We start from the raw sequence: 26,340 nt of genomic DNA, 5'->3' as shown, positions 1-26,340 counted from the left end.
GAAAAAAGGAAAACATTTTGATACGTTCTTTTTATAATAGAAACGTTCACTTTATTTGCTTTTCACATGAGGCTGTCATTTCGTCTGTTCCTTATTTAAAATTTTCACATTGTTCTATGATTTAAAATTAGAAATGACCTAAAACTGCAATAATATATTACATTACAGCTGTATGCAGTTCTGGCTTTGATTTTCAATATTTCTCTTCGGTACATAGGGCAATTTGGTGCATATGCTGGATGACAGGTATTGAAATGAGTATTATTTGCATCATTTAACAGTTTGCAACTTATGCAAATTGGGTTGTTGGCATTACATTCATTTACATTATGGTTTCCCCCGCAGAAAGCACAGTAGTTCCTAAATCTGCAGTTTCTGGAGTGATGTTCAAAGTCTTGACACATATAACAGCATTTAGCTCCGAAAAATTCTCTTATTTTGTGGCTTCTCCATCCTCTGTGAAAAGTGCCTTGCTCATTAGAGTTTGGAGTGCATTCTTCTTGTATTATCCATTTGATGGCCTGATTTATTTTGCCGCACAATTTAAAGGAAGGCTTGATGTCCATTCTTTCTATTTAAAGATTTGTAGTAATTAATTCACTTATTTCCTTTTCTGTAGTATTTCTCGGTAAATTATTTATGCATCATTTTGGGGTTCTTTTAGTAGGAATTTTTAACATAATTAAATGGTTGATTTTAATATCATTCTCCAAGGTTGAGTTAATTTTATGAATGTCTTCCTTGGAAGAACAGGAGACTACTATTCCTCCTTTTTTAATATGTGCTATTCTGTTGATTTTAACTCCAATATTTTTGATTGGATTGTATTTTTCTAACTTCTCTTGGAGTTGTTGGTTAGTCTTTAGGGTATATTACAGTCAAAAGTCTTTAATCCAGACTCGTCGGGACTTCGGTTTTTCCGGATTATAGGTCATCAGTTTAAATCTCGTAAGATGGCATGCAGAAATTATAAAATTAAAAATATGAAACCGTAATTTATGAAATAAAGAGCAATTATGATCTAAAGGGTATCAAAATTTACAAAAAAAAAAAAAAAAAAAAAAAAAGGCTTAATATTTATTTGCTTACTTTATTAAACATTTCTTTCAACGCGCGCATGCGTAAACCATACATTACGCATAGTCGAAATTAGAAAATTGCAACCAGAAAACTATTTGATATGTATTCGTGATATTTATAATGACGAGGAATTTGATTTAAATCATATCAAAGACGGATTAGAAAGGAATTATAAGCCGAATAAAATAAAAACATCCTCCTCGAAGATAAGGATAGTGCTGACAGATCAACTTCCAGTTCATTGCGCTCCCCGACGTTCCCCCGCCCTCCCCGCAGAGCAGCGTGAAATTGATAAACAGATTTCGGAATGGTTAGAGAATTAAAGGATATGCCTTTATCCATTTTTTTTGTAGCAATTCCATTTTTTGTTTGATGGACATCGACATATGCTTTTGCTTTGTAGATCCTTTGGCAGCTCCAGAATCGGAAATTCTTTTTAACATAATCGAAAGTTCAAGCTTACTTTTATGAAATTGCTCTAACAGTCTGCAAAAAATAATAAGCCGGATCCAATTCGAAGATTAAGGAACAACATAATCTGCAACATTAACTGAAATAGATAATTTTAGCTTAGCTTATACCGTCCGTTATACATTAAACGGATAATCGCATGCATAAAGGTATTAACGCGCATGCGTTAACGTATGCGCAGGAAATTTGTAGCTTTGAGGCGCGGATTAAAGACTTTTGACTGTATTAAGATTGGCACTTCTTTATGTTTTGGAATATTCATGGTTTTTAAAGCATCAGCATAGGATTTATTTGTTGAACTGTGTTCATGATCACAATGTTATCATTAGACATATCATCCTAGTTAATCGGTATTTCTTTTGAAATTTTGTGTGCAATATGGCAGCTTTTTCATGGTAATGCTTATTATTTGTTGATTGGCTTGGATGGTGAGTATGATCTATTAAAGAAATTAGTTCATGATCTGGTAATTCCATACTGAGGTGTGTTTGTTACTAGATATCTTCTTTATGTAAAAAGATATCATGAAATGATCGAGTAAGTTCTTTATTCACACTTGGAGCATATTGTTATCTATAAAAGGGTTTAGAGATTTCCTTTTTTAATTGGTTGACTAGTTGCAAAATTCTTGATTATCTTGGGATGAATAAAGGCTTGTGTTCGTTGGTGGATTGTTGATTGGAGAAGTGGATGCATTGTTTATATGTATTTGGCTTGAACCAATAGCTGCGTCAATAAGATTTAGTTGAGCTGATCCCTGTTTTTCAGTTGTGTGGATATCTAAGGCACTGTCTTTTAGAAAGTCTGCTATTGTTTTGATTTTGTTGAATACATCCTTTGTGAGGTATCTTTTGCATTTATTGTCACTTTTTAATAGTTTGATACATTTATTCTAGACATGTTGTATTTTGATGCCTCTCTCATTACACTGATTTGAGGTGAAAAATGTATCATTCTGATCAATGGAAATTGAAGACATTGCTGATGGTGAGAGTAGTTGAAATCCGACACTTGGAGTTTTGATGGAGTGGTTTGTTGAATCGGCGTTATTTAAAGAGGATTTGCTTGAAGATTTTGAGATATTGTTGGCGAAACAAAAGCGTAACCCATCTGTGAACACGATTCTCTGTCATTCCGTCTTCCACATTGCTCGAGCCCGGCACGATTGCAGATGATGGCGTCTCTGATGTGGGGTCAATAGCAGTCTTTTTAACGAACGCCACGAGTACAGGCCACTAGCAGCAATCGACAGCAAATGGTTCTGGTCGATATGGGAACATCCAGGGTGTTTTGAACATGCTGGCTTGCGGGTGCACCACCGCTTATTGGCGGATGCATTGATCCACGCATGCTGATGTGATTCTGGTTGCATTGGTATCCTTCGAACTTACCACATTTCCTTCTTCAAGCCATCGTCACCACAGCCAGTGCACTGTGGACACGTCCGAGTGTGTGTCAGATGAGATTTGCCGTATGGACTAACCTGCCCTTCTCAGTTCGATCACCATGCCTGTCGTAAAATCGTCTGTCTGCTGGAACAGCCTCCATTGACTGGCATTCTCTGCTATTACATGCATCTTCTGAGACAAGAAAAAATTTTCTACGATGATTTCCCTAGCAGAAATAGCAGCATAAAATTGAATATTCTACAGCTTCCTTCCTTTTTATCTTCAATGTGCGCTGGAGAGCTGCGTATTTCACATCATTTGCATAACTTGGTGACGTGCGTAAACCCTGAAATCTGCATAATTTTCGGGCCATTCCTTCTTGGTGTTGAATATTCGGTAGTGTGTTTCAGACTTGAATAGATTCATAAGAGAGATTTGTATGAGATAAAACAACACCGAAGTTTTTCAGCTCTTCCAACCAAGGGCGTTTGCTTATTCGCAGAACACTTTCATGTATGATAAAGTTACGTGCGTATGGGTTCATACTGGATTGAATGCTCACAGAACTGGTAATGGCTTGATAAAATTTATTTTTTCAAAAGAAATACTTTGGAAAATAAAAGAAAACACTCCAAAAAAAAAATCTTAAAGAAATACTTTCACAGTTCTAGAACTTTTCACAAAAGTACCTGTACAGCTCTTCTGAATATGATAGAGAGCAAACAATAATTATTATAAACAATTTCGAAAAATCGAAGGCAGTTCTAAGTGGAACTGCCTTCGATTTTTCGAAATTGCTGCAAATCATATACAGTTAGTGTTATAGGGATCAAACCAAAATGGTTGACAGGTCTGATGATTTCTGGCTAAGTTTAGCGATAAAATTTAATCGTCAAAACAACCAGTTAGTTTGGCAATAACCGTTTATCTCAATGTTAAATGGGCTTGTCCCTGTAACCTTTTTTCCGGTGAAGCTTCACACGCTTGAGGCCTTTCGTGTTGCATTATATAACAGAACTACAAATTTACATATTATTGCACTAAAATTATTTATTAAGCTCAACTTTAATTATACGATTGATCCTTAAGCTCTATTTACTGATAATTCTTCAGTTGCTTAACGAGACGCAAATCTTTCCTACAGACTTGACATTCACAAGAACTAATTAAACCTCCATTTCATACAACAGAACCTCTGCCAATTTTCAAGATTCTTCTAAACATAAGGTTGTTTCACTAAGAAGAACACATATAACTAGCCCTTTCAGATGAATTCGGTACAAAGCTATTTCGAAAAATCTTTGTATAATTTTAACATCAATTACAAGTGTGTTTTGTTTAAAAATTTTTCGAGCCCTGCATAATACTGATATTTACAAATAGCAAATATGTTTCGTTTGGTTTATTTGTATATGGCAAAGTCAGCGAGGGCTACCTGCCTAAGGGGAGGGATGCGTTTGTAGAAGACCCTCTTAAAGAACACTACCTCGTATCCAGTTACACATGAGAGGAACTACGGAAATACCCAAGCAGCCTGCCCGTTTGCCTGGAATCACACCCAAGTTGAACTACTTAGTGTTCAACCTCGTAACCTCTCGGCTGATTAAATAGCAAAATGACCATCGTTTAAACGATTTTTATTAAATGGTTAAAGATTAGCTATTCATTAAAAGGTTTGTTGTTGCTGAAATATAGAAATATTTCTTCCGCATTCACAAAAATATTGCTGTAATAATATTAAAAGAAACATTAATGGTGACATTTTATTGGCAATATTGGTACCAATGTTTTACTTTCCTTTTATTGCTGAAAAATTCGTCAGGATAATTTTAATTTAGAGAAGAATAGGTATATGCAAAAAATGTATTAGGGTTCTTGAATTTTTCACTTTTATCTTAAATGAGTATCATAAACATGTAGCTTTGTATTAGACTAACTGATTTATTATGTTTCATCTGTTAATATTTCCATTTCCGTTTCATGGAAAGTCAGGAAAATAGCTTACTTTGTTATTTATTGAATTAGTTTTATGGAGCATTTAGAATTAATTTTTCATAAACATAATCTTTTTTATTAGTTCGTAACTCAATTCATTTTAGGATTGTATTTTATTCGTTTGTTACTTAATGAGATATTTAAAAGATTTGATTACTTTTGAAATATTTTATTGATTTTAATTGCTGCTGCAACTTGGCAAATCAAGCAATTATTCTTGGAATTTCACAATGCTTTTAAAAATTTTGTCTTGTACATATTACATATGTGTGATTGTTTTAAATTTTTCATTTTAATATTTCAATAAATGCTTCTTATTACTTCCTTTTTCGAAGTAAAAAGGAAGTATTGTAATCGCGAAAAGTTTCAGACAGCATACTTCAACGAAAATATCCATTTTGATCGCTATCGAATGCAATTTAACGATATTTTTTAGTGATATCTGTACGTAAGGGCAGAATAAAAGACTCTTTTCCTCCAAAAAAATTATAAAACTGCTTTAAAATGAATTCTGAAGAGAATTTTTCGTGGCGTCTGTACGAACGTATGTACGTACGTATCTCGCATAACTCAAAAACGAGCAGCCTCAGAACGTTGAAATTTTGTATATAGAACTGCTATAACATGTAGATGTCCACCTCGTATTTTGGTTGCAATCGGCCGCACCAAACGTATATAAATATATTTATATATATCCACTATGTTATCCGGCTCAGTGATCTCAGTTTCTTTACTTTTATATGTTTGTAAATCGTACATTTTTTTGCTTTAAAATTGATTGAATTATGTTGTTTTTATCTTCCGGTTAAGGTTTTTATGCCTTTAGTAAATCTGTATGCAATATTTTTAGAATTATCAACAATTTTAAAGTTGTTTAAGTGCCGCTAAGCCTTTTTTTTTTTTATGGCGGCCATTGATTGTTTACATTCGAAACAGCAAACTAGTGGATTTGTTGCGGATCTAGAGAAATTTAACTTCGCAACAACAAAGATAACGCCTTCATTTATTATTGCCAATTAAATCATGCTTAATCCTTTCTGGAATTTTTTCGAGGAAATAAGTGTTTAAGATTTACTTCGTAATTTTTAATATAGATATTTTGAGTTTTTATGTATTTTTGCCTTCTCGCGAAGTGAGAACTGAATTAATTGAATGAGAAATACTCAATCGTCTGTGAAAAGCTGTTTCTTTTTTGTTTTATTTGCTTAATTTCTTTTATACATAGTTCTAGCTTTATTATAGTATTTGAATAGAACATGTGGCAACGATTAGATAATTCTATTCTTTAAATGATATAGATTTTGTGCATTATGAGTTATAATATGAACGAAATATAATACTGTTAAGTGAATCTAGCGCCAGAGTGTCGCTATGGTAAACAAATACTAGAGTGAATTTTAAAGAATTCTATTGTGGTTTATGCGCTGTCGGCGAAGTAGATTTTATTCAATCCAATAAGTTTCAATGAAATGCAAGAAAAAATGCGTATAATTTAATATTCCGTACAATTAAGTCATGTGGTGTACACATCAGATTTTTTTTTATAGTCTCTATATAATATTTAGAATAAAGATTATTGTAACCTTCTAATTTTCTCTCAAAAATTTATTTAGTCTATAAAAGTAATAATTATTATGGAATCATTTTAAATTCATTTGAAAAAGAGTAAACACTATTGTAAAGTTTCAGTTTTCGAAAATTTCATTGCTCAAATTTATATGAAACATTGTATTCTGATAGAACTGTTAATTTTAAGAAAGAAAATTATCGTAACTATTACATTTATTAAAAAATTTGTGTTATAAAAATACAGTTTAGCTGAGAAAAATCAAATAGTATGTATTATTAAGAATGCAAATCTTAATGACATTCCAAAGGTATTAAATGGGAATGTAAGGCTGTAGAATTCGTATTCTTCCATTTTACTGTAGCACCTGCAATAAAAGATGTATTGTATAAATATGCATGTAAATAAGTAAATACACATATTTATATTTATACAGATTTATATATATATATATATATATATAAGAGTCTGTGTGTGTGTGTCTCTCGTTCGCGTTGCGCGTAAGCTAATAGACCCACGGCTACGAAATTTGGTACATAGCTGCATCTAGACAAAATCCAGTGCACCTCGAAGGGATTTTTTCAAAATTCGAATTCGAATTTTTATTTATTTATTTATTTATTTATTTTTGTGACGAAATCCGTCATTTTGAGACATAATGGGCTATAGGAAAGCAAGATTTTACTTTACACACTCCATTTTCACATCGTCATGAAACGTAGGCACTTAGCTATTTTACGAACATAAAATAAATTTCGTGTTTCAATAAGTTGATCAAATACGAATTTATTTAACAAAGGGAGCTTAACACCTATTCAACGGAATTTTTTCTAAAAAAGTTTATTTTAAAAAATGTACAGTTTATCTTTCTTTGATTTTTAGACACCTTAAACTTTCATCCTTGCGACTGCTTTTGCAAAAAGAATTTTGAAAAAAATGATATTTTGTATTTTAAAAAAATTTTTAAATGAAGCTTCCGAGTACACTTCTCACATCTCACATCTTTAAAAATATGATTTTGGCAACAATTTTCCTTTCTTATTGTTGAAAAATTTTTGATGAAATCGCATCATTTTGAATAGTTTCAATCTTTTAGAAATATGGGTTTGGCAACAATATTTCATCTTATTTCTTATGGCACTGTTTTTAAGAGATTGGCATATTTCATTGTCATTTTATATATATATATATAATACATTTTTATTTATTTATTTATTTTATTATTTATTTATTTATTTATTTATTTATTTATTTTTTTTGATAAAGTTGTTCTGCAGAGTAAAATTCTGCGCGAAATTTTTTGTTTTGAGTTTCTTCCATGTTATTGTTTTTCCTTCAGCGGAAAGTTGGTTAATTTTTTTTATTAGGATAATTAATATTTGTATTAAGGGATATAGCTTATTTCATTGTAATTTTTTCCTCTTGAAATTACAAGATAAAATATCATTAATTCTTTGCTTTTCAGAATTTTTTGTTTTTTGTATTCTTTTCTGTTATTTATGGCTCATTTCACCGTTTTTGAGATATTTAAAAGTTTTGAGTGATTTTTTTAGGAAACGAAGTTCTTAATCCCCTTTATACCATTTGAGTTCTTAAGATTTTGCAAAGGGAAATTGGTTAATTTATTTATTAGGATAATTAATAATTGCATTAAGGGATATTGCTTATTTCATTGTAATTTTGTTATACGTAATAACTTTTTTTAATGAAGTTGTTCTGCAAAGTAAAATTCTACGCAGTTTTTAAATTTAACGTTTGGTGTTCCCTTCAGCCATTTTTTCGGTACATTTAAAAGCCAGACGAAGGCTGGCAACGAAGCTGCTAGTATATAATAATTTATTTACTAAAGAAATATTGACTATATTATCTTCTAAGATTAATTTTAGTAGAATTATCTTAAAAGAGTGAATCCATAGTTAGTAAGTTCAATTTCGAAAATTGTTTTAAAGTAACTTGAATGTAAATTGTTAAAAATGTTTAACGGGGACTTGAATTAAATCATGAATAACAAAATTTCTATTGTAAAAAGAAATAAATTAAAAGTAAAGGACGAAATAAAGTAAAGGACGAAACACCTTCGTATTTATTTCTTAATTATTGTTCATTGAACGGGAGTTGGTTCGTTCCCCTTGAAAAGTCTACTAATTTCCGTTCAGTGGGAATGATTACTTGCATTTAATTTAATTACTTGTTTTTAATTTATTTCTTTTTACAATTGAAATTTTGTTATTCATGATTTAATTCAAGTCTCCGTTAAACATTTTTAACAATTTACATTCAAGTTGCTTTAAACCAATTTTCGAAATTGAACTTACTAACTATGGATTCACTCTTTTAAGATAATTCTACTAAAATTAATCTTAGGAGATAACATAGTCAATATTTCTTCAGTAAATAAATTATTATTAACTTACTTTGCAGCAACTGCGCAAGTAGTAGGATAACTCGATTTCGCACTAAGTGAATTTAAAATCATACAATATTATATATAGATATAGCTATACCGACGCACAGAAATATTAAATGGCTCAAATATTACTTTATATAAAATAATCGGGGTTGGGAGAGTAATACAGACAGATTTTAAATCCAGAGACAAATCTTGGCATTTCTCCCCTTAAATATTTTTTTATCGCGTTCATATTAATATTTTATTTATCCTGTTTTAACTTGCTTCAATTTTTAATTTTTTATTTTATGCTAGTACCTCATTTTTCTCACTTTTAGCAAAGGGAAAATATCATTGAGCGTGTAAGATATTTTCTTCCTTTTTACTGTATGCCTTCATATTGTAATTCGAAATCGTTTTTCACATCTGCTGCTCCGAAATAAAATTCCTAATGGCTTCTAAAGTGCTACTTGCTTATTTTATTCTCTGATGCAATTTAAAAATTATTTAAAAACCACCACAAAAATAAAAAAAGCTATTAAAATTTTACCAGTATTTTATTGCAATGATTAAATTAGTCAAAAGACGTTCTCCTGATTTCCTTTATTTAAATAACGTGTAAATTACTACATGGTAGCAAAATATTATTTATAATTGCATCGCAGATTATGTCCAACCCTTGAATTATCGAAAGTAATTGCTGATGATTTTCAGATGAAAAATTGCATTCACTCTGACAGCTTGGAAGAGAGTCTGATTTATACTTGCTGCCTCAATTAAATGATAACAAAGGAGTCAAACTAACTTTTCATTACAGAGTAAAGAATACATAAAAATTGCGCATAAACATTCTTAAAGTAAATATTGCTTTGTTTACAATAAATATTACTTTGCTTAAAAGTTTAGCAAATGGTAAAATATTGCTGCTAGTACTAAACTACATACAAATTGAAAAAAGGGCGGAGTTGTATCATTAGGTTTCAAAGGTGTTATTAGTCAATTGTGGGCAACCTCTTGAAGTAGTTAATATTTGTAATTATATAGGAGTTTTTAATTAATATTATAATGAATTATATTTATAATATAACTATTACGTTGTAATTATAAATATTATTATTAATTAAAATATCGATTAAGATCATAGGAATTAAGAGCTATACTATTAAAAGGGAAGATCTAATCTCCTGGGTATTCCAAGAAGGAAGAACATGAATACCAAGGCCATTCCGAATACATGCTCAATAAGACTGATGTCATATGATTATAGTAGTGAATCCATTCGAGCTATATTCTCACAGTCTGAAGAGCCTGTACAGTAACTCGATATCGTCATGAAATTTACTACGGCTGTTTCTTACAATTTCTTCCCAAGGAAGTAAAATGGAAACAATGCCATTCTGAAATATGCGAGGGAAGATTGCGTATTCCAGGCTCTTTCCCGGTGAAATTATGTTTCGAATCTTTAAACTGAACCTGGATTCTCTGTGGCCGATATTTAAATGACTTTATAAGTAAAGATAGCATCATCTTGGACGCTGTCTTATAGAAGACGAGTGAAAAGCTGGTAACTCAGTGATTTTCTCGTAAGACTATAAGATCTGACTTTAGCCTTTTGTCTGACTGATCTAGCGCACAGGCGTGAAGTTTAATACAACAGGGAAAGGGTGCAAAAAGCCCATTTTATTTATCACAACTCTTTAACAGAAAGACACGGATTACGCAAGTAGTAGTGCACGACTCTTGCGGTGAGAACTTAAAGATAATCTAACAATAAATTCAAAAGGTAAGAAACAATGTTAGACTACTCAATTTAATTTAATCTAACAGGTTGACTCGGCCTAAATGCATAGCCGCTACCAAGATTAACCGATGGAGGACAAAATAGCAAACGTGCGCTACACTAGCCAAATCACGCTCGGTCTAACCTTTGGCGTGAATTGAATTAAGGACGAGTCTTCAGTCTAACGACTTTTACTCCAAGATTATTAACCCTACGGAGTACGTCTTAGTGAAGTATTAACTGGTTAGTGAACTAAGGGGGAGCCCTACAAGACCAGGTACGTAAAACATTTTGTCAGTAGGCCTGTTTATTCAAGTACAGCGGTGGATTGCTGTCCACGTTATTGTGCCAAAAATAATACGTAACAGTTTTCAGACATTTCCAGATGTAGGGTTTTATGCTAATTAACAATTTAATCCTATTATAGTTACCTATTAGAGTAGTGTGGAATGCACACAGTTAGCCTCGACTGGCAAGATGATAGATGACTAACTACACTCATGTCCATAAATTAAGGATAATGCAAAATCAGGCAAAGGAAAAGTTAGAAGCAAAACAAATTTGACTTATTTGTAAAGCTTATTTATTAAAAAAAGGTAAAGAGCAAAATAAGATGCTATATGTTTGATATTATTAAAAAAATTAGCGATTTTTTCTCCCTGGAGCAAATTACAAAAAATGACCTATTTATAAAATACCAATATTACATGGTTAGTATAATTGTTAATACATTGTATGTCTCTCAGACGATGCAATACAGTCCGTACAACGCCTAGGCATGCTGAGTATCAAATTATCGATCTGATCTTGGGGGATATTACACCACTCAAAAAGCAATGCTCTACGAAGTTTCGGTAGACATGTAGGAGGAGGTTGACGGACTGCAACTCGTCGGCCAAGCATGTTCCACACGTGCTCTACTGGATTCAAGTCCTTTGAGAATGCTGGCCAGTCCATACGGGTGATATCCTCCGATTGAAGGCATTTGCTTACGATGTTTGCACGGTGAAGACGGGTGTTGTCATCCATAAACACAAATTGTGCGCACATGGCGCCCCGAAACAAACGTACATGTTGTTCCAGAATGACGTCCCGATAGATTTGGCTTGTCATGGTTCCAATTTGAATATGCAGGTCAGTTCTGGAACCCAGAATAATTCCACCCCAAACGAGCACTCCTTCACCACTGTAACGGTGTCGTTCAGTGATGTTTTCTTGGTGTTAACGGGTACCTGGAGCTCTCCATATGAAAGTCCGGCGAGAATCAGACTGCAAGCTAAACCTGGACTCGTCGGAAAACAACACACAAGCCCACTGTTGCGGTGTCCACAATGCAGGCTTTTTACTCCAGGTTAACCGCAGGCGACAGTGAGTTGCAGTAAGTGGAACGCATCTGACAGGTCTATGAGCATATAGACCAATTTACCCTAAGCGTCTGTATACGGTCTTCCTTGAAAATGTCGTACCAGTGGCTGAAGAGAGCTGACGAGACAGGTCTGAGGCTGTGCTCTGCCTGTTTCTTTTGGCAGTAACTGCCAAATACCGGTCCTCATTCGGCGTTGTAACTCTGGGGCGATCTGTGCTGTAACGTCTACTCACATTACCATCATCTTGGAATCGTTGCCAAAGCCTGGAGATGACACTCTGGGCAATTCCAAGATCGTCTGATACTTCCAGTTGGGTACGCCCACATTCCAGATGGCCGATAATTCTACCACGTAAAAAATCATCTAAATGCGTCCTTTGTGTCATAATTATTCAGTTATTGCACTGAAATGCTTATAAAGCGTCTGCGAACAATTTTACTTCTTTGCTTGTATTCCTTATATATCATTCTCTTACATTGTCGTTATTGTGACATACCATCGGTGTCATCTGGTTACTTCCTGAAATTTGCATATGGTTCTTGAAGTTGTGTGTAGTGATTTTACAGGTGATATATTTATTTTAGAGTTCGATTTCCGCGTGACTCCGAAGTATCCTTAATTTATGGACATGAGTGTATTTGCGAGCTTAGAAAGCAGTTTCAGAATCTGGATCACGCTTAAAATAAAGATGGTTTTATTGGAAGAAAAAAGCATAAGTATCATCATTACGTTCTATATCATCACACAGAAATTCTTCTTTCATTGTTGTAATACTTACCTTTATTGAAATTGGAAGACTACCAGTGATACATATTTTGATCAAGTGTAGCATTTACAGGTAAACTTCAGAAATCCTGTGCAGTAACCCCCAGTAAATCCATTACTCCGGCAATGCCTGTTACACTCGTATTGGTCCCCGGGACAGCCAAAACCAGCTTCCACGTAGGATGCAGCTATGAAATGTGATTAAACAAAATATTAGTCACTAAATCATGATCATGAGAGAACATAAATTCTTATGCGTCATGAATTTAAATCTTAGTTAACAAACATATGGGCATTAAAAATGCTCTTTGCCAAAACTGCATTTCCTTAAAAAAAAATAGAGAAAAATAGGTATTTTTCTTAAAATCTGTAGGTAGGTAGGTAAGTTATGGAGGACTGGAACGCCTGGTGTCTAACAGAGGTAAACAGGCATATGTTCCACGCCGTGCCCTCCTCTAACTACAGCAAAAGCTCTCTGGAGCCCCACGAGGCTACACCAGGAGATTATTGAGATTGTCAAAGGCAAGTACATGGTCTTACAAGGCCATGTACATCCTCAGTAGGATTGTATTACAGATTGAAGAGGCAAGCTGTGGTGTTACAGATGGTAGGTAGTTAAACTAAAAATACAATAAGACGTACACATAAATACGCATAAGCAAATCTTAAAATCTGTAGAGTCATTAGGTTATTTTGAAGCAGGAGACATGAAAAAGGAGCAATGCCCTCACCGGGACTCGAACGTGGACCTCTCGAATACGCGCCGAGTGTGCTACCGTTACACGACGAAGGCATGCAGAAAAGAGGGAGAAACTATGTACTCCCCCTTTTAAAGAGAGATTAGGGGACCCAATCACCAAATCCTGGTGGTCAGCACCGGTTTTTTTTTTTTTTCTTTTTCTTTTTTTTTTTTTTTTTTTTCTTTTTTTTTTTTTTTAAATTTGGGCGCCACTGTAGAGACATGAAAAACGAGCAATGCCTTCGTCGGGACTCAAACCTGGACCTCTCGAATACGCGCCGAATGTGTTACCGTTACACCACGAAGGCTTGCTAGAAGGGGGGAGAAAAAAACCTTGTAAAGCAAAGAAGAGAAGTTAATGAACTTTGAATTAATGATACACAATACAACTGTAAAGTTTTAAGACTAAATTGTTTCATCATTCAGCAGCTGTCTTGCTAAATCATAACTATAACTCGTTCATCTAGAAGACAGACTGAAGCACATGACATATAGCGATATCAGTGACATCATGAAGCAAATAAACATTCAGGAAAGCGCTTGTTATGCTTTGGATCTGAAATCTGAGCATTTATTTTAAATGCTTTAAGCAATATCGTCTTACAATTATTTAGTATTTAAAATTACGTCACATTATAAGTATCTAATACTTCAAAAGAACACTATCATTATTTAATGTTTAATATGTTAATTTATAGCCTGCAATTTTATTAATGAAAATATTTTAATTCTCAATCCTACTTTCACAATCCCCCCCCCCGCCGCTCACAGCTCCCTTTTTTACTCAAAAGAACAAGTGGTCTCGAAACATGATTTTCTGTTGTTTAATTTTTCATTCGAATCTGTCGGCATTTGGGAAAACGCAATATGTTACTCTTGCTTATTACATATTATTTATATTATAAAGACTAAAGTAAAGTTGAATTTAATTTTAAATAATTCTATTGCGCCATTGCTGCAAGGAATGAAATTTGAATTTAACAAACATTCTCTATTCGTAAAAAGCAAATTTAAAGTTAATTTAAATTAAATTTAATGCAAACAACTAAATGATTAATGTTGTTGCGAACTAATATACAATATCATTTAAATTCTGAGAGCATATGTAAATCAAGTGCAAGTATCAAATTCATGAATATCAAATTCTAAAGATTATTTAATCCTAAAAAATTATTTAGAAAATGCATAAGTGAATGATTGTTGGAAATCATTTACTTATGCGATTGTAGGTCCCTTGATAAGTCTGTCTCCTGCCTGCTCAACAATCATTCACTTATGCATTTTTCTAAATAATTTTTTAGGATTAAATAATGTTTAGAATTTTATATTCATGAATTTGATACTTGCAGTTGATTTACATATGCTCTCAGAATTGAAATGATATTGTAGATTAGTTCACAACAACATTAATCATTTAGTTGTTTGCATTAAATTTAAGTTAAATTAACTTTAAATTTGCTTTTTACGAATAGAGAATGTTTGTTAAATTATTTATATTATATATATTTCATATCACATTGAATTCATAAATGTAATAGTTTACGAGTAAGCTTAGCTTCTTAATTAATAACAGACTTTCTGTCAGTTATTAATTAACAAACTAAATTATTTAAAAGCATTAGATGCAGGTCTTTAAAATATGTATATATATTTTTCTTTTTAATCTGATTGATTTAAATAAAAATGCATTTAATTCATGACATATCTAATTAAAAAAATTAAATATTTTTATAGAAGAACGTTATGTATTTTTCCTCTTTCTAAATATACAGAAAATGTATACAGATGATGTTCCCATGTTAGTCTAAATTAATATTCATCTAATATCTTAAAAAATACTTCTCTACTCCACCTGGGACATGTCAACTGAAAGTCTCTACTGGTAAACAATATTAAACTTTGAATGAGCCCTTTTGGGTGATCGTTAAAATCTGAAACCTTTAGATTGTTTTCGCCCAAAAGAGACGTTAGTCCCAAATGTGATATTAGCCTCGAAACGGCATTTTACGTGGAAACACTTAAATGCATTGTATCACTTTTCACATTCTTGCCACCAAGTATTATCGCCCTGTATTATATTAAATTAAAAGAAATTAAATAAATTTAGTTCCTTATTAAAATTTCTCATAAAATTTCAAATAATGGTAGATGGGCCAGCTCCATAAAAATAATAGCAATATAAAGAAAAATATCAGAAAACGAATGTAAAACAAGGTTATGCACCATAAAATTGACGATTATATTTTTCTATAAATTTTGTTTAAAAAGCAATTTTTCCCTCTTCCAAAGTGATTACTTGTCGGGTTGTAGCCCATAAGCCCTTTTTTTAAGTTCATTCTTCTAGTTATAACATTGCTAAGAACTAAGCACCTGAAATGACTCCAAAATTAAAGCAACACCAAATTTCTAAATCGCAACGCAAATAAATTTAACAGTGAATATAAAATATTATATTAACTGTCAAAAATTGCAAGACATCTTAGTCAAAAAACACTAATTCGAATCACACATAACATCAAGATACATGAACACTACAAATCAGGTTTCTAAACTCCCAAGTTTATTCACGTCTAACACACATTCAACTGGCGATGCCAGATCCAAGAACAAGAAGTATATATACATCATGAAAGATTTACGCCCTCTTTGGCGATTAAAATATATTTCCACATAAAATATCTTACAGTGAAAGAAGGTAGCTTATTATTAGCAATCAGAATCTAATGAAACAAGTTCTACAGTTAGAGCGGAATACTTTAAAAAACTGAAAAGCATTAACAGTTAAAGCAAATCACGAAAGAATGAATAAAACCTATAAATCGCCAACGCAAAAGACAACAATCTTAACAGTGCAAGCACGAGAAAGCATGGAACAAAGGGTATGAATGTATTAACCAGAAAAGAATAAACTAAATTAACTGAGAATTAATTAAAAGAAAAAACGGAGATCTGAACAATGGAAAATTAGTTTTAAGCTTTAAGGAAAAAAAATTAGTTTTAAGCTTTTTTTTTTTTTTTTTTTTTTCTTCAAAACATCCCCTCTTAATGGTGGACTCTAGCCGTTTATAGGCGTTGGCCACTACTAAAGCCCGAAGCGGTCGTCACATTATTATGGAGGCATCTAATAGGTGGTCGACCGTTGCCTCCTATGAAGAGATAATCAAACTACATGCGTGCCTTCTCGGGGATTTGAGCCCGAGCCATTCGATACGGCTGTCAGGGTCAATAACCACTTTCCCGTCTGGACTGCTCGTCAAAACAAATAGCTAAAAAAATATTGGGAAAAGGCAATAATAGCAGATCGTGTTTGCCAAATTAAACTGTGCAACAAAAAACACAATTTAAGAGAGTTCTTTAACGTAAATTTGAACTCAGTGATATTGTTTAAGTTCTTTCGTAAATGATGTTCATTTAAAGGCATTTATAATTTAGTTTCCTTATCCTTAATTAGGTTCATTCTTCCATTATTTGCAATGTGTTTTTGTTTCCAATACTGATATAATTTACGCTACTAAATGAGTTCATTTTCCTGATTAAAGTGCTTGAAGATATGGGTAAATTATTAATTTTATTCTTCTGTTAAATGTAATATGGCTTACTTATTTCTCTTGCTTGCGTTCTTTATAACTGCCCTCGAATTTATCGTAATTTTGAGCTAATAACGGACCGTCGTTCCCATTATTAACCCGGTTATTTCACATCAGTTGCACCAATTTTATTTAATGGTTATTTGAATTTGAAAAAGCACATGAGGGCTATCTGCGAAAGGGATGGAATGCTTTTGTGGGGACGTTATCAATTTTTTCCTTCATAATTTGCGTTAACATTCAGGACTAAAGCAGAGTGTTCTATATTTTAGATAAATATTACTTATTATTATAATTTGCATTAACATGCAGGGTTAAGCAGAGTGGTTCTATATTTTAGGTAAATATTACTTACCTAATGCTAATACAAGAAGAGTAACTAAGAAAATGACATACACAGTCTTCATCTTTCTCTGAAAAAAAAAAAAAAAAAAAAAAAATGTTATTTTATTTAACATTTTTCAGCAATCTAAAGATATATTTACTTGCTTAAATAAAATAAAATAAAAAAAAATTGCTTAGCGTTGTTATTTTTTCTTTCGTTCAAAAGAAAACGAAAGGTAAAGAAACGCGGAAATGTGTTCTAGACAGTTTATAAATTAAACCTTAAACCTTTTTCAACCATATTTTATCGTAATAATAGAAGTAAAATAATTATGTAATTATCTATAAATTAAAAATATAAACCTGGAATCTAACAACACATAAAACGATTCTTTTAAATAAGCTAATGGTTAACATCTTAAGAGTCATTTCAATATTTCTTTTAAAGCAATAGCATTTTTCCTTAAAAATGTTCACGAGTTTTTGCATTTCTAGGCTTCTTTGTATTTACGTAGTAGCGCAATCACCTTGGCACATTAGCAAGCGATTTTTTAAAGAAAAAGAATGTTGTTTTAATTTCAAAAGATTATTTTCCACATACTTCATATTTCGCGATTTAATTAAATATTTATCCCGAAAATATATGAATAAACCCACTAACAAGCGGATTTTTATTTCTTTTGTCGGGGCAGAAATTTCATAGTGATTGCTTTAAAAACAAATTTATAGCAATTGTTCGGTTTAGCCATTTTACATGAAAACAATGCATTTCTTTAGAAATTTTACTACAGTTTCTCTCATTGCGGCCAAATTCCATAAAAGGATACTTTAAAATCGAATTTAAAACAAAAAATAGCATGATGTGTCTATAAAAATAGCATGATGTTATAAAAACCGTTGCACTTGGAATACAGCAAAAATGCCTATGAAAATGGCGACACTGCTGGTTAAAAGTGAAGAATTGTTATTGCACCTTGCTGCTAGAGTTGTTTGAAAATTTGTCGACTTTCACTATGGAAGTTGCCTTAATATACCGAATTTTACCGGACCGAAATTTTGTCTGTGTTCTGTTGTATTAAAAGTTAGTTATTTTGGAAATTTTGCGATGTTAAGTTTTATAAGTTAAATTCGTTCTAAAATTACTTGCGATTAAAAATCAACAAGTATTTTATGTATTAAATTGAATCAGAAACGTGTCGTTAAGATAGATATCTTGAAAAGGTAAAAGAGAGGACAGAAGGAGATCTTGGAAAAGGAGAATCCATGGAATATCAAAGCAGCATATCAGAGATAGTATTAGATTATTAGAAGTTTCCGAAAGAAGTGGGTCACAAGGATTCTGACAGAATAACCAATGATCGTAATGGCCTTGTTCTTGAAATTATGATTCTAACTGCGAGAAAGATGCTTAAATTTTACTAATAGCCTTAAGTTAAATTCTGTTCTGTTCTGTCATGACACTTTTCCAGATTAAAAAAATTATGCAAACTGAGCAGGAAGCGGTATGATTTAAATGTTGGATGTTAATTTTAATCAAGGCTGTATTAAAGTTTTCACGGTCTTGCTGTCGTCCTTTCTGCGTAAATCGCTTTCAATAATTGTAAAGCAGATACAGAGAGTTATAGACTGAGCTTGGTATGTTGTTTAAGTGGTTATTTACATTAGATCCGACTCAGTGTTTGTAGGTTTCAGATTTAAGTTATTGCTGTAAACAATTGGAATTTAGGCCCCAAGCAGGTTGCTTACGGCAGTTTTGTGAAGTCTGTAGATTTTGCACGATATGGATTCATTTCAAAGCTGTTACGTTACCAGTAATGGCTAACAAATTTCTGGTTTGATTTTACTCTTGAGCTGTGTGTTACATCAATAAGTAAATACTGTTAAGATCAATAACTCACTTTAAATAAGTGCTTTTTAAATGCATAATTAATTGCCACAAAAGTACTTATTCCACTTACCGAGGGCTGCGTAAAGGAAGGAGAGAAAATATTTGGAAGTAGAATTTTTGACTTTTATAGTCTGCTTATCTTAATAACAACTTCAATGTAAGTTTTCGAAACACCGATAATAATGTATAATCTATGACAATGAAATGGTTCTTCTTTTAGGGAATTCCGAAATAAATGAAAAATAAGTGTTAAGGAAGCTTATCATTACAATGTTATCGCACTTACCAACGATAAAGTCTTGTACTCTTAGCATCAATATTTGCACTCCCACGTTTCGCGCACTCGATTGATTAATTGAAGTATTAATTAAAACAATTCAGGTTTATCAAATTTCTCAGCATACGAAAGAAAAGAGTGCAAGATGAAAACAGTAATAAATGTGAAAAGAAAGAAGCTAGTCATGATAAAGTGCATTGAAGAATATATGTTTAAAGGTGAACATGAAGAATATATGTTTAAAGGTGAACATGAAGAATATATGTTTAAAGGTGAACAAAGTCCGCATACTGAACTTTTTAAAATGATGTTTCATAAAAATGTTGATTAATGCTTGCCATTTTTAGATATTTAAGGTTGGAAACGAAAAAATACACGCAAGTGTTACAAAAAAAAAAAAAAAAAATAATAATAATAAAATAAAAAAATAACAGAAAATACAGGTATATATGAACATTCTCTCTCTCTCTCTCTCTATATATATATATACGTCTCCCCCCCCCAAAAAAAAGTAAAATTTATTAAACTTCTTACTTTAATTAGCAATGACCCCGTTTATCTTTCATTTTAATTTGGTTGTTTTCTCTTTCTGTCCTCAAAACAGTAACCATTTATAATGTATCAATCTAAACTGCGTCATTTCAAATTAATCCGCATCATATGTTTTTACATAACGCTGCAATGCAGGTATCTTTTAGCCACTAGTGAAGAAGATCTCTACTGAAACCAAACCTTTTTTGATTCCCGCTCGCGCTTCTTCTGAATGCGAAGCATTATTTTTCCTTGCTTTTCTTTTATTAACACGAATAGCGGTTCGCTTTTCTCTGTGTTATCCGTTGTCGAGAGTGTGCTAAACTTCCAAAAAGTTCGAGGTGCAAATTGATGCCCATAATGATATGTGAATCAAATTATGCACCTCAGCAATTGCTTAATACATAAATAAAATTACGTTGCATTTACAGCTACGATTGTCTGCAAGTGTCATCTTTCTATCTACGCAATCAACTTTACATATATATATATATATATGCATGTAATTACACATATATATATATATATGCATGTAATTACACATATATATATATATATGCATGTAATAATAAAATTCCATAGTCAAGAATACAATTAAAATTCTAACTGTATGTTCTTTTCATTTTTAATGGCGACGTTCTCTTACTTGAAAGTACGTGGAATTAAATCCACAGCCCCGTAGTCAAGTTGTTTTTCCCGCCTTTTCTACACTTACAGTTTTAGAATGTTCTGGAAATATTTAAAAGCGAACTGGATTGGCTGACGAGGCTGACGTCATTTCTTCGAAGCTCCGCCTTTCCAGAGGATATAAAAATACTCGCAAAAGGAATATCCGGGCTTTTTCTTAAATGTCACGATGTAGTAAACTTCATACAAAAAGTTATTAGTAATTCTTTTTATTTACTCCTGATATCTGATTTTTGTAATTGCTATTTCTCCTGAATAATAATAAATGGATGCTGTTTTTTTTTAAACTTATCGTCTGATTATTTAAGCTACGACTAAAGCTGATACATCACATGCATATACATATTTACCCTGTATTTTATCACCCTCGAAATCGATAGTTTTATTTGAACTTTCTATGGCTAGTGCCCGCCATTAAAAATAAAAAATAATAATAATAAGTAAACAAAATCTGAAAGCTTTAAGTTTTTATATTGCGCCCAAAAGGGCGGTTTTTTTTTAACGTTTTCATTTATTTATTAAATATCATGTTCTTCACACTTAAAACAAATAAAATCAATTAAACAGCAGTATCACAAAGTATTTAAAAACAGTATATCTTTAGAATTTCCAATACACAGTCTCGCGGGCTGGAGATTATTATTATTATTTGTGTGTGTGTGTGTACAGTGTTGCCATTGCTCGCTTTAAAAGAGTTGAGTTTGTTAATAAAAAATTCGTAAACGTTTTATAAAATTTTAAACAAATAATAAAACAAATTCGAAATTCAAAATTCGGGCTTTCAAGTGCCCATGTTCAGTTGGAGGACTCCGTTATTCAAAATTCGATGTCTCTAGGTATCGTTGTTTCTTCACAATGGGAGAAACATTCATGCAGATTCTTCATAATTTAGTTTCTTTAAATATAATACGTGGAGATAATAGTTGGTGGCAACAGTTTCAAAAGTGTATCGTCGCAAAATGCCGTTTTTAAATTAATAGCCTTCTGGGCTATTGCCCTTTGTGCCCAAAAACAAATAAATAAATAAAAGAACTCTGCAAAATTACGGTTGAGTTGAACCGATTTTTTTTTTTTTTTTAAACTACATATAAGTTGTCAAAAGGTATTCCTCTTTACTAATTAATGCCTTACATTTTGTCAAAAAGTATTAGACTTTACTAAATAATGTCTTAAAAATGACATAAAAGCAGAGTTCTGCTTATTCATTGTTAACTTTCTTTCATTGTAGGCTTTATCAAGGTCTGTTCTGGTCATAAATGCAAAATCATATTTGAAAAAACAAAGTTGATTGGGATAAAAGCGACTTTCTTGTAATTGACCTGTTCTTATCGCGAAAAAAGTGTTCGTCTCTGACCATTCTTAGGTTATTAGAAGGGTTACAAAGTTTAAATTAACACTTGAAAACATCCTTAAATGTTGCGAGAAACAGCATTTTCTTAAGGTTATTTGAAAGTTTGGGGCTTGAACCATACTCATTTCTGCAATTTTAAACGGGAAATTAAAAATGTCTTTATAAGGAAAATGAACTACGACTGAAGAAAGGGAAATTGTAATTAACATGAGGGAATCTAGAGAAATATATGAGAAAATTACTCAAACTATTAAAAGACCAACTTTCAGCTGTAAAATACATAGCAAAAAGGCATCAGAAGTCAACAAATTTTGTAAACAGGACAAGAAACGGACTGTAAAAAAGATGACCAGGCATGATAAACGATATCTTTTACAACTTAGAAAAGTTCCGACATTATAAATGGCCCAGAACTGAAACTCCTGATTCAGAAAAACGTTTGTACTCAAACTGTAAGAAATGCCCTTAAGGAGTTTGGTTATGAAGGAGATCAGATCGAAAAAAATATTTCGTGACTGAATTCAGCGAAATGGAAATGCTATCATTTGCCGAAAAAATGTGTAAATGAGCCTTTAAACTTTTGGAAAAAGTTTTATTTAGAGATGAAAGTAAGCATAACTTATTTGAAGCAGATGGTAATCATAATGTATGGAGACAACGAAATAAAGAATTTGTACTGAGAAATCTCCGACGAACAGTAAAGCATGGCGGACGTTCCTTTAAGTTTTGGGGGTGCATGTCTTATACAAGTGCAGGGAAACTACATTTTATCGATGGCATAATGAACCATAAGGTGCATATTAACATTTTGAAAGCAAATTTACGTGCCAATGCTGTTTATGGGATTATCGACAGTTTTTTTTTTTTTTTTTTTTTTTTTTTTTTTTTTTTTTTTGTTCATGCAGAATAATGATCCGAAACATAAAGCGCTAAATACCAGACTTTGTCTGTTGTACAACACATTAAAAGTACAGGGTGATCAGCGAATAAGCCCTGATTTCAAAATTAAATATCTCTACAACAAAGATCGATAGAATTATGAGGTAAACTGTACGTTTATTAGCAAAATTGTAAAAATAGTGTACAAAAGTTTATAAAATTTAGTTATGAAAATCGTTCACAGATGGCGCTCTAATCGCAATGACCTATCAATAGCCTTTAAAATGTCCTTCGAAGTCGAAAGTGATCAGTACAACTGTTGGCTGGTGAAAAGAGGCTAGCGTAGAAAATGAAATAATGTATTCCATTGAACAATGTGTATTTTGGTTCTGGAATTTCACCGATTAGAACACAGTCCTACGACAACACGTCGCAGTTTTCAAAACCGATTCAATGTTCCAGTTGGACCCGATGCGAAAACCATTCGCATGCTCTTCGCGAAATTCGAATGGAGTGGCAGCGTGGCTGATGATCGAAAGGGGAATGTTGGGCCTAAGCAAACTATAGTCACCCCTGAAAATGCAGCCAAAGTTTCTGGATTTGTTCAGGAAAATCCTAGGAAAAGCATCCGACGGATTGCATCAGAGACAGGTTTGAAGTACACGAGCACACAAAAAATATTTAAAAATAGCCTACGCCTGTTTCCATACAAAATCCAAAGTCATCAAGCCGTACCCATGAAAGCTGTGCAACAAAGGGTTGACTTTGGGAATCAGATTCTAACAATGATTGACAACGACAGATTTGATGTGAGCTGCATCTGGTTCACAGATGAGGCACATTTTCATTTGAATGGAATCGTTAATAAACAAAACTGGAGATTTGGGGGTACCGAAAATCCTCATTTGTGTGAAGAAAAAGCACTGCATTCGCCTAAAGTTAATGGCATGGGCTGCGGTATGCGCCAGAGACATTATCGGACCCTTTTTCGTACGAGAAATTATAACTACTGGAACAATTTTGCAACAATTTGTCAGCACTCAACTAGCGTTGGAAGATCGACCAGGTATCGACTGGTTCCTGCAAGATGGGGCTCGACCACATTGAAAAAATAAAGGATTTCACTTTCTTCATGAATACTTTTGAAACAGAGTAATTGCGTTAGATTATCCTCAATTTACTGACACAGGAATAGCTTGGCCTTCATATTCTCCCGATCTGAGTCCTTGTCACTTCTTTCTGTGGGGCGCATTGAAAGACGCTGTCTATCGAAACAATCCTGCTACTCTAGATGAGCTTCAATCGTTGATTGGTGTTTCATGTGATTCCGTCGAGACATTGCAAGACCTGATGTCAAATTTCATTGTTCGTTTACACCACCTCATTGTTTCGAACGGTGAACAATTTGAAAAAGTTGTATTTTGATTGCAAAAACTGCTTTATTTTTTTTTTTTTTTTTTTTTTATCCTTTCAGGGAAAGAGTTTTCAGTGCAGAGCGCCATCTGTTAATGATTTTCGCAACTAAATTTTCTAAACTTTTGTACACCATTTTTACAGTTTTGCTAATAAATGTACAGTTTACCGCATGTTTCTATCAATTTTTGTTGTAGAGATATTTAATTTTGAAATCAGGGCTTATTCGCTGATCACCCTGTACTTGAAACACCTCCACAATCACCAGATATAAATCGAATTGAACATTTGACAAAAGAATGAGGTCAAAGGATCAGAAATAAAGGTATTGTCCAATTGCAAACAAGAAGACTAAAACAACATTTAGAGTAAGAATGTATGAAACATAAAGTTATTCTTAAAAAACTAGTTATAAGCATGCCATCAAGTCTGAAATTCATCTAGTCATTATTACGTCTAAGGAACATCCTACAGAATATTAATTATAATATAAACCCATTTCCCCTCATTTTAGAAAAAAGTAGGATACTTTTTTGACCTATGCTATGGAATTTAAAATACTTTTGCTTTTTTATGGTAGTATAAATTTACTTAATTCCTTTGGAAATGTCTCTGGGGCATCTGTAGTTTTCACATTGCACCAATTAAATTTCTAGATCATTTTTTAATGATGCATTGTTTAGGTAATCGAACGAAGGTAGAATATTTTTTGCAGTAATTGTTCATTACTTGTTATTCGAAACTTCTGTTTTCCATTACAGATGATAGTTACAATTTATGCTAACTATAGCACCATTGTAGACAAAGAGGTAGCATAACGTATAAACATTTAGTCAGCCACTTGTAGTTGTATTTTATTTGTTTGCACAGTTTTCAAGTTCAAATGATGATAATTTCAGACGAATGTCTGATAGCTCTTCACTAAGCGACTTTCGTATGTTGTTATGATATTTATGCAGGGAGAAAAATCTCGCTTGACATAGCTGTACGTAGTTTTGCAAGATGGCAGCACTAATTTTGATACCTCAGAGACAAGATTTTGAAGTTGAAATTGTTTCCATAGCCAAAACTCTGGCAGTCTTTAGTTTTGAAATAGGATTTTTAATTTCATTTTCTGTTGTCAAATCTGCGAGTACCTCGTTCCCATACTGGAACGGTCGCGGAGTATCTGTAAAGCGCATTCCGAGTAGTTAGTAGTAGTCATGTAAAGTATTTAAGCCGAGGGTTTGAGTCCCATTTACTCGGGATAGACCGGCAATAAAGACATGGACTGGACTGGACTTTTCAAAGCTAGAGCTTCTGGCAGCTTCGCTTGAAGCTCACGTCCCATCTCTAGCTCTGCCAAAGCTTATTCCGACTTTAGCCATTTTGCTAAACGACGTTAAATATGCGCCATTAATGACCTCAGCCAGCTTAAGTAGATCACTCTGTGTAATTTCCGACTACGTCACTTAAATTAAAATTAAAATTTATGGTACTTTAAATATCCTCAAGTGGAGGAGTTTCATTCTGTGCTTTCTGTTAAATTTCACTTTCACTTTCATACGACTTTATCATTTTGATTGCGACTACAGAGATAATTCGCTTATCAGTCTAGTAGGGACTGAAGGACATTGATTTAAACTTCTGAACCAGCAGAGCCATACAATATATCGTTTGAACAGGTGCCAGACTTATGATCCATGATGATAACATTTAAATTTGCTGAGCTGTTTCATTTCCATGGGAAACTCACCGAGAGCGTTACATTAAAGTAATTATGCTTGCCTTTGAAACCCAATTGTAATTCTTTGCAATCTGTCCTCTTCTCATATAAGCGATAACGATTTATCAGCGATGTCACTGTATGATATTTTGAAGTG

At 32.7% G+C, this 26,340-nt stretch overlaps 2 protein-coding genes across 4 annotated transcripts in view; one reads left to right on the top strand and one right to left on the bottom strand.

The window, feature by feature from the left end:
• Positions 1–6,698: 6,698 nt before the first annotated feature.
• LOC146996043 (defensin-1-like) lies at positions 6,699–19,511 on the bottom strand. 2 transcript variants are annotated; one of them, XM_085822759.1, is made up of 4 exons: positions 19,411–19,506; positions 17,484–17,541; positions 12,816–12,990; positions 6,699–6,868 (listed from the first exon to the last, which is right to left on the bottom strand). In XM_085822759.1, the coding sequence occupies exons 2-3, from the start codon at positions 17,533–17,535 to the stop codon at positions 12,857–12,859; spliced, it is 186 nt and encodes a 61-aa protein (XP_085678885.1). In that variant the 5' UTR covers positions 17,536–17,541; positions 19,411–19,506; the 3' UTR covers positions 6,699–6,868; positions 12,816–12,856. The 2 variants fall into 2 exon arrangements, with proteins under 2 accessions (XP_085678885.1, XP_085678886.1); XM_085822760.1 differs by lacking the exon at positions 6,699–6,868 and having other exon boundaries at positions 12,815–12,990; positions 19,411–19,511.
• A 6,567-nt stretch (positions 19,512–26,078) lies between these two features.
• The window catches only part of LOC118197171 (uncharacterized), a 65,966-nt gene continuing 65,704 nt past the window's right edge, over positions 26,079–26,340 (top strand). Inside the window, exon 1 of one of the 2 annotated variants that reach the window (XM_085822758.1) lies at positions 26,079–26,231. In XM_085822758.1, coding sequence (XP_085678884.1) covers positions 26,161–26,231 — 71 coding nt within the window. In that variant the 5' untranslated portion in view covers positions 26,079–26,160. The remainder of the gene's footprint in view (positions 26,232–26,340) is intronic. The other variant, XM_085822757.1, reaches the window with a different exon arrangement.

Source organism: Stegodyphus dumicola, chromosome 8, assembly GCF_044657685.1.
Source record: "Stegodyphus dumicola isolate Sdum_Otavi_A_Nest chromosome 8, ASM4465768v1".
Taxonomy (NCBI): domain Eukaryota; kingdom Metazoa; phylum Arthropoda; class Arachnida; order Araneae; family Eresidae; genus Stegodyphus; species Stegodyphus dumicola.
This window is presented reverse-complemented; position numbering and strand designations above follow the sequence as displayed.

Excerpts from the sequence above, each read along its gene's own strand:
- LOC146996043 (XM_085822760.1), bottom strand. The coding sequence starts at position 17,535 with ATGAAGACTGTGTATGTCATTTTCTTAGTTACTCTTCTTGTATTAGCA. Across the intron at positions 12,991-17,483 it reads TCTTCTTGTATTAGCATTAG|CTGCATCCTACGTGGAAGCT; the intron begins GTAAGTAATATT and ends CACATTTCATAG.